The sequence below is a fragment of the Rhagoletis pomonella genome, unplaced genomic scaffold (assembly GCF_013731165.1).
Source record: "Rhagoletis pomonella isolate Grant_MI unplaced genomic scaffold, Rhpom_1.0 Rhpom_scaffold_00007, whole genome shotgun sequence".
In the NCBI taxonomy this organism is placed as follows: domain Eukaryota; kingdom Metazoa; phylum Arthropoda; class Insecta; order Diptera; family Tephritidae; genus Rhagoletis; species Rhagoletis pomonella.
The window spans coordinates 725,816-735,039 of record NW_023458561.1 but is presented as its reverse complement, the minus strand read 5'-3'; the positions used below and the strand labels follow the sequence as shown (position 1 = coordinate 735,039).

The 9,224-nt window shown below is 39.6% G+C and overlaps 1 protein-coding gene across 1 annotated transcript in view; it reads right to left on the bottom strand.

Moving 5' to 3' along the window:
- Positions 1-3,628: 3,628 nt before the first annotated feature.
- LOC118743558 (UDP-N-acetylglucosamine--peptide N-acetylglucosaminyltransferase 110 kDa subunit-like) overlaps positions 3,629-9,224 on the bottom strand; it is a 73,424-nt gene continuing 67,828 nt past the window's right edge. The window contains exon 3 of the mRNA XM_036476323.1: positions 3,629-3,917. Within this exon, the coding sequence (XP_036332216.1) occupies positions 3,644-3,917 (274 nt within the window). The 3' untranslated portion in view covers positions 3,629-3,643. The remainder of the gene's footprint in view (positions 3,918-9,224) is intronic.

Genomic DNA, 9,224 nt, shown 5'->3' with positions numbered 1-9,224 from the left:
CGTCCTGCTAGTCCCCGGCGACCATACGGGCGCTGCGTAGTTTAGAACCGGCGGGCCAATTGCCTTGTATGTTGCCAACAACGTTTCTTTATCTTTGCCCCAAGTGCTGCCGGCCAGCGACTTGAGGACATTGTTGCGGCTCTGTACTTTGTTGACAATTGCGGTTGTATGCGCCGAGAAGGAGAGCAGACTGTCGAAGGTAACTCCGAGGATTTTCGGGTTATTCACCGTCGGTATTGTTACGCCATCGACGTGAATACCCAGTGGCAGTCTGACCTCCTTCGTCCAGGTGGTGAAAAGGGTTGCCGAGGATTTCGCAGGGGATAGGGCAAAGCTACTTGCAGTGAAGAAGCGAGAAAGTTCGGAGAGGTAACCGTTAACTTTTGAGCACAAGTCATCAATTCCATTCCCAGACGCCATGATCGAACAATCGTCAGCATACGAGACTATATTAACACCCTCTGGTGGCTGACGAAGCTTTGATATGTAATAATTAAACAGTAGCATGGACGGGACACCACCGTGTGGTACCCCCTGTTTAATTTTACGTGGCTTGCTAGTTTTGTCTCTGAAAATTCGCCGACCACCGTTTGAGTCCCTGTGAGAGTGAGGAGGCCTCTATATCTTCTAGTAGCGTTGAATGACTGACAGTGTCGAACGCCTTGGACAGGTCCAACGCTACTAGAATAGTTCTCTGTGTTATCTGAGTGTTTGTGGCGTTAAGTGCTGTTGTTGTACTATGCACTTTACGGAGCCCATGTTGATGCTTCGCTGGGGTCAGGTAGTTCGTGAAGTAAGGGAGCAGCAGGGCCTCGAGTGTCTTCACTACCGGGGAAAGGAGAGTTATCGGGCGATAAGACTCTCCTTTGTTGGCTGGTTTCCCCGGTTTGAGCAGTGGGACCACTCTTCCCATTTTCCAGATGTCTGGAATGATGAGAGCGGCCATAGACAGGTTGAGGACCTCCGGTAGGTACGCTTCTCCCGCAGGACCCAAATTTTTCGGCATCAACATGCATATTCCGTCGGGTCCAATGGCTTTGGAGGCTTTCGCCTTCCCGATGGCTACCCTTACCTCACCGCTGGTGAAAAAAAAGAGGCGCACTGGGTTTTTGCATTTTGTGCAGCCTTCTGGTCACTCGACGTTTGGCTTTATCCACCGGAGGATGCAGAATGAACTGCCGGCTAAAATAGCTCGCGCATCTCTCCGGGCCCGACGAAGCGTGGTCACCGAAGTCTATCTCGACTCTGTCGTCGCGATTCGTCGGGTTGGACAACGACCTCACGGTTGACCAAAGCTTGCTCACACCAGAGGCGAAGTTGCAGGTCTTCAAATGCTCTTCCCATTTCTTCCGCTTATGTACGTTCACAAGTTGCCGAATCTCCAAATTGAGGTCCCTAATACGGGGATTTCCGGGATCGACCTGACGAAGGTTGTCGCGCTCATCAGCTAAAACAGCCGCTTCGGCAGGAAAATTCGGACGTGGATCCTTAATACATCCTGCTGGGATGAAGCGAGCTGCAGCAGCGGTGACAACCCTGCGGAACTTACGTTCACCTACATGAACGTCGGTTGGTATAGGTAGTGCAGTGAAGGCGCCCTCAGTAACATCCGTGAAGCCTTTCCAGTCAGCTTTGGAAAAGTTGACATAAGTCCGGTGATCCACGAAAGCAAAGTCGGCAGGTTTATCAATCGAGATGACTATGGGCAGGTGGTCTGATGCTAGAGTCAGCATAGGTCGCCATTATACGCTGTTTATCAGACCAGCGCTGACAATTGTTAGATCTGGCGAGCTGCAGCAGCTGTCCATAATCCTGGTGGGTGCGTCGTCGTTCATTGTGCAGAATGTCGAATCGTCTATCTGCTCAGCCAGATGAATTCCAGAGATCGTGGTGCGCGTTAAAGTCACCAACTACCATACGGTTTTCACCTCTGAGTAGCGCACCTATTTCAGGGTGATATCCTTCCGGGCAGCTGGTGACAGGGGGTATGTATACGTTAAATATTTCGAGCTCAACATCGCCTGACCGGATAGCAATACCCTGACATTCTAGGATGGTATCCCTGCGGTCGATGTCTGCTTCAATGAGACGATACTGTACGGTGTGATGCGTGATGAACGCTAAACCTCCACCGTTATCTCGCTCGCGATCTCGACGGTGCACGTTGTATCCGGCGCAACTCAACAGGGTTGAATTGCCGTGCAACTTCGTCTCTTGGACCGCAGCTATTAATATTCCATGCCTTCCCATGAAGACAGTTATCTCTTCGATCTTGCTCTGGAGTCCGTTACAGTTAAATTGTAGCACGTTTATGTGCCTTGGGAGACCGATTGTGATGTGTGGTGTTAAAGAGGTGTGTTGCCTGCCGGCCCCCTGATGTACGTGCTGCAAAAGGGGGTGCTGCCTTGTGGTGGTGGTTGGCGGCGTCGCGGGGGATGGATGCGACGCGGCAGCACAGCAGGGGCCCACATAGTCACCCGTCCAATCTCGTGTGTTGCGAAGTCATGAGCATGCCCTAAAGTGGCACCAGCCGAGGCAAGAGTTGCACTTGACTGATGTCACGTTACGGTATATTCTGGACTGACAAACAGAGCAGATTGTCGGAGGGACTAGGAGTTGCCGGCGGCGGTGTGTGGGTGCTATTGTGTTTGTTTGTGTGTCTGTTGTCCGAGCAGTTACGGAGGTGACTCCACCCGTCACAGGCATTGCACCTGACCGAGGTGGAGTTTGTATGCATTCGTCTCTGGCATACGCAGCAGGTGTAGATTTCTGGCCCTGGGTTTGACTCTATGCCAGCCCTGAGCAGAAGGGTGCTGAGAAGGTGTAGCCCTAGGATCGAGCAACGTTTGATGGATTTCACCGCCCTAAACGGGGTTAGATCGCCGAAACAACAGCACTTGGTCGGGTAAAACCCGAGTCATTCCGGTACGTAGAACCGGCTGTCGTGGGAATGCTGGCAGGGTTAATATCTCCGCTTTATGTATGTATGTATATTAGGGTGATTCAGAAAAAAACAATATTTTTTCCTTTCGTTTTTCGTTTAGATGCCAAAATAAGTCTCAAAAAATATTAATATTGAGAATGCCCGCATCGCACTTTTCGATTTCCCAAAAGAATAACACAGAAAAAATGTTTTTTTTCACTTCTGATTTTTATATTTAACGAATGATACGTTGTACTGTAAAGATCTTGGAGTCTTTTTGAGAGAATTGAACGCTCTACAAAAAAGGTCTGAAATTATTTTTCGATAAGTTAACTCGAACAAAAGTTTTTCAAGAATTAAAAAAAAAAACTATTTTTCCTGTGTTATTCTATGGGGAATCGAAAAGTGAGTTGACATTTTTAATATTAATATTAAGGGCGCACATTTTCTGAGACTTATTTTGGCGTCTAAACAAAACTTTTGAGCATGGTTCCGAAGAAAAAAAAAATCTGAATCACCCTAATGTATATAGGACCTGTGCTTGCTCATCTTTTGAAAAAGCACTGTATTATTTGTACTTTTTGTTTTTAAGGCGATGGCATGTAAATAGCAATGAAATAATTTTTTTCCAAATCGGGTACCGAAAAGGAAGTATTGGGTACCAACATTTTTTTAAAGTAGTGGGTACCGAAAATTCATCACATCACTAGGAATCAGGTCTTAAAACCTAAGCCTCAAAATTTTGTTGACCAGTGTGTTAATGGAATATTTATGATATTTCATATTGACAAAAATTACCTGTCCCTTTTCTTTAAGTGCATTGGCTAAATTGCAATAAGCATCTGGGAAGTTAGGCTGCAGCTCTATCGCACGCCTATAGGTGTCAATAGCCAAATCAATCAGCCCTTGCTCATAATAGACGCATGCTAAATTTCCATGAACAACCGCATTATTTGGTGATAAACTTAAAGCTCGCAAATAAGCCGCTACCGCTCTAGAAATACATAGATAAATAAAATAAGGCATAAATATCTCAAAGTTTTGAATCGATTAATTAATTCTAGCGTTTACCGAAAAAAAATGAATCGCTTCAATTATCAAAATAATTCTATTTTGGGTTTTAGTGAAAAGAAATTCAATCGTTACGGCTGAAGCTGTAGCATGCATTTAGGTGCTAGGTGTTAACAAAGAGGCAATGGCATGCAAAAACAACTTTTCGTTGATTTATTTTGTTTCAATGTTAACGATTGGTAATTTATTTCGTTTCAACGCTAACGTTTGAGTTTTGTTTTCTTAATTTAGCTCTGAAACGTAACGAAGTTATTTTGATAAGTTAGAAAACGAAATCGATTCATATACAGTGACGAGCAAAACTGTAACATGGTGTAACACTTTTTATTTCAGCCACCGCTATCTTTCCAAGTTCTAACGACATTCATACTTTTGTTGTATATTCTTATTGGTACACCCCTACTCCCTCTCTCATAACGATTTGAAGTCAATCCAACAACAATAAAAAAATTGCAAACAAAAATGTAAATTAAGACAAATGTTACAGTTTTGCACTCACTCTCAGTTTTGCATTTTACAGTTATCTTTTACTTAGTTGGAAGTCAGATGCCTTTTTTTTGTATTGTAATTTATTCAAGAAGTTATCACCAGTAAATAAGCTGAGTCAGTGGGATCGTCGGTTCGAATCCTACTGAAAGAAGTCTGATGAGGAAATGTGGTGATTTCCGAAATAGCTATCACTTCTACCATTTTTTCAAATTATTGTTGCTTTTCCACAATAAATTTTCATTTAAAAAAAAATGGCCTCGAGCTCATTATAAAAATTGTTGAGTAAATAATATGGTTAATCAGGAAAAATAAATTTAAATAATAGATTTACTGCGGAAAGGCGGGACCACAGGAAAAGTGGCATAAAATTGTGGAGTTTGCCACATGAAAATGCTAAGACTGAGAAAAAATATAGCCTAAAGTGTTGCTTAGGACAAAAAAGTCTGTAAAAAATATTACGGTCCGATATCTTATGAACCTAGTAGCACGTAGCGCTGCAGCCACTATTACAGAAGCGCTTAAGGTATTAAAATTGAATGTAAATCAGTAGACAGCGAGGCGAATAATTGCCAAATTGAGCGCAAAAGCAGCATAAAAGAAGAAAAAGACAATTTTGATCAAAACACATGTGCGAGGGTGGTAGCATTTTGCTGTATGGCACGAAAACCGGACCGTTGCCTACTGGGATATGTTAGGCATTTCAGAATGCAATAAAAAATCACATTTTTGACAAGACTTAATTAATCGCTTTCAATCAGATGGGCGGGCATGGTATTGGATCAAAGAGCCAAATTAAGCCTAAGCGCATCATGTAAGGCGAACTGTGAATCACAGTGGTCGGTCAATAATAGTTTTGGGTTGTATTTTAAAAATGTTGTTGGCCGTTAGTACGCATTAGTCTAAAAAATTAGAGTTTCTGCCGAAAAATCACCCAATACACATAGTACATGTTCGCAAAGACTGGATACAAAAGCAAAAATTTGCTCATTTGAAATGACCTCCACAATACGCGGACATTAATCTCATGGAGAGTTTGCGAAATCAACAAAAAGCACAGCTTACTAAGTATCCAAGTCCGTCCAATGGAGTACATGAGCTGTGAAAGCAAACCAAGGATATATGGGAGGCTATACCTCCAGAATTTTTACAGAGATACACATTAGGGATGCCAAATCCTTGTTTTATTACTGTTGTTGGATTGACTTTAAATCGTTATGGGAGAGGAAGTACAGGTGCACCAATAAGAATATACAAGAAGAGTATGAATGTCGGTAAAACTTGGAAATATAGCGGCGACTGAAATAAAAAATGTTACACCATGTTACAGTTTTGCTCGTCACTGTAGTTTGTTGAGCATCTGTGGTAAATATATTATACATACATACAAAACAAAATGCAAAACCACGTATGTGAGGTTGCATAAATTATTTTCTAGAGAGTAAAAACCCTTACTATTTCCAAATGGTTATCTTTTTTATAAAGCAATCGCATTTCTGGCTAGTATATTTCAGGACGAATGGATAAGGATTGAGCCAAGAGCTTGTGTTAGAGCAAATCCAGTTTTTGGCAGCAAATTTCAGCTACGCGGTTTTGCAGAATGACGATATGCGGTTTTGTACTTTAAACGACGATATGTACATACTAGGAATGTTAATTCCGGTCTTTTTTAAGTCCCGAAAATCCCAGGATTTTTAGCCCAGAATCCCGGGATTATAGGGATTTGTAATTTGCAATTTGTGGCAATAATAGAAACGCCTTTTGTTGACAAGTTTTGACTATATTTCTTTTGTTTATTTAGTATTTAATATTTTTTTTAGTGTATTGCTCGTTATACATATAACACCGTGCGACAGGCAATTTTACTCACAAATGAATATATTCGCGAAACCAAGGGCCCAATATAGTAAACTTACGTTTTTAGTTTTTCTCCCTTACGTCAGGAGTTTTTAAAAGGACATTGAAATTTTAATGATATGAGTAACTCAAAAAATGATTTAAAAATTAAGTGCAATGTTCTTAGAAAACCAGTATGGGTATCAAATAAAAGAGAAAGTTTTGTAGAGTTAAAACAGATTGAATTTTTTGGTGCATAAGAGATGGGTAGGTATTGAAAATGTCTTTTTAATATTTTATCATTGAAGATGCTTGAAATTTTGCGATTTTTATTTTTGAAAAAATTATATGTTATGTTGAAACTTTGCAATTTTTATTTTTGAAAAAATTATATGTTAACGACTAATATATACGGCTTTCCCACGGCACCGTGAATTACTTTGTTTACTCCCCCAATTACGATGGGGTAACCATTCCTACGGGCACATCCTTAAGTCGATTTGACAGTTCACTGTCTCTGTTCTTGGGTTTGGTTTGCTTCACTACAACATTGATGCAAAATGTGAGTTATTGCCGAAAATTTATAAATTTCTGTACTAAATTAGTAATGTACACTAGGGTGCCAATCGAAAATGCTTTCTTTTAGAAATTTCAAGACCCTACCCCCTTATTTTATTCGTTTTTATGAGAAATATTATTGCCTCTTTTAATACATTTTGTAAAGGTCATTTAGAGGTCGCAACCTGTCGAATTACTATTATGACTATTTTTGATTCGATTTCAAATATCGAATATGATCTAAGGAGGGGATATATAGGCCTTTAAAATGGTATATAACAATCTATTGTCGGGCTAGGCTTGTTGGGATTTTTTATCAGTTATATTAAAAAAAGACCCATATTTCTCGTATTTTTTTTAATTTTGACCATCGATAAATTCTACAATTTCAAAATCTGGAGTACTATATAAAATTAAATCTTTTTTCAACTAAACTGATACCTCATTAATTGCAATCGCATAAAAATTGTCGAATTTAGGCGACTTTTCCTAAATACGGCTTGGTGTGTATGTACCGGAATTTCAGATTTTTTGAGCAGTGTGACTAAGGATTTCATCAATATTTATTAAAAATTGATATATACAATCGCTCTTCAGCAAAAAAATGGGTTTTCAAGAAAACTCAAAAACTACTTGACCGATCTCAACCAAATTTGGTATACACATTATGCTTAGCCTCCTTAAGTTACGTCTTCAATATGCTTGAAAACGAAAAAACCAACTCCTCCTAACATATAGCTAGCTCTGAGTTTTTTGAAATTAAATTTACGTTGGTAGAGCCCGTGGTTTTTGTCCGATTTTCAATATGGCGCTAAAGAAGCCTAAGCGCAATGTGTTCACCAAATTTGGTTGAGATCGGTTAAGTAGTTTTTGAGATACACATATATGATATAAGTGGGCGGTGCCGCCCCCTTTTTCCTGAAATTCCTTGAAAATCCACTTGTTTCCTAAAGATTGATGAATTCCTTAGCCACACTGCTCAAAAATCTGGAATTCCGGTACATATATACACATAAATTCAAGGCCTTATTTAAGAGAAGTCGGCTAAATTCGACAATTATTATGCGATTGCACTAAATGAGCTATCAGTTTATTTAAAAATAGATTTAATTTTGGGTAGTCCAACATATTTTGAAATTGTAGAAATAATCGATGGTCAAAATTTAAAAAATTAAGAGATACTATATGTTTCTTTTTTATTTACCCTATAAAAAATCCCAACAAGGTAAATCCGACTATAGACTGTTATATACCATTTTAGAGGCCTATATATCCTCTTCTCAGATCATATTTTACCTTTGAAATCAAATCAAAAATTGTCTTTCAAAAACTCATAAATCTACAAAATCGTATTTTCTGACTTAAATCGACAGGTCGCGACCTCTAAGTGATCTTTAAAAAATGTATAAAAATAGGCAATAATATTTATCATAAATACGAATAAAATTAGGGAGAGGGTCTTGAAATTTCCAAAAAAAGTACTTTCGATAAGCACCCTAATGTACACATTTATTAACTTCACTTTTAGTACTCAGAGAAAGTGACAGTTTTGATTTGTGAACAAGTTTCGGTAAATTTTCGATTAAAATTAGAGACGGTAGCGACTTGTTCGTAATTCGCATGGTAATTGGATCTGAATTGCCCTCAATTGAGGTAATTCGCTCTCGAAATTAAGAACGGCGAATTACGTAATTCGAAGGGTAAGTGGAGTGTGAATTATACTAAGTTCGCAAGTCAGAGCAGGAGAAAATTGAAAAAACCAAAACAAAGAAAGGTGGAAGGAAAAACACAACGAACTGTCAAATCGAGTTAGGAATGAGTCACGTAAACAGGGTAATTCACCAAAGTAATTCAGAAGAGAACTGGCAGTGCTCGTGGGGACATAGTATTACGAATGGCAGCGCGAACTAACTTTATTAGTTTAAACAAATAAAATTGATTAAATGAGCATTTTCAATGCCCTGCGAACCCAAACAACAACAGAAACACGAATTCGGCACTTTCGGGCACCTGCGGGTGAGCAAAACAACAGACTTATTTTTTTGTATAAATACAGTCCACAAAATTTTACATTTCAATAAATACCTGAATCGTTACTTATATTACTAAAGAAGGTTAATCTTTTATTTTAACGGAAGTAAACATAGCCCGATCAGGTTGCCAAGAGCGCAACATATGGTCCTTAGCGAGCCATTCGATTTGAATTGGCAGCACTTACGGCGCTTAAGCTTGCTAAACATAGCGAGAGGGACATTTTTTCATAGAAGTCAAATCGAGCGGTTGATTGCGAGCGGTGCGCAAAAAAAAAACGTACTAACGCAAAGTGAAAATATTTAAACAAAATCTGATT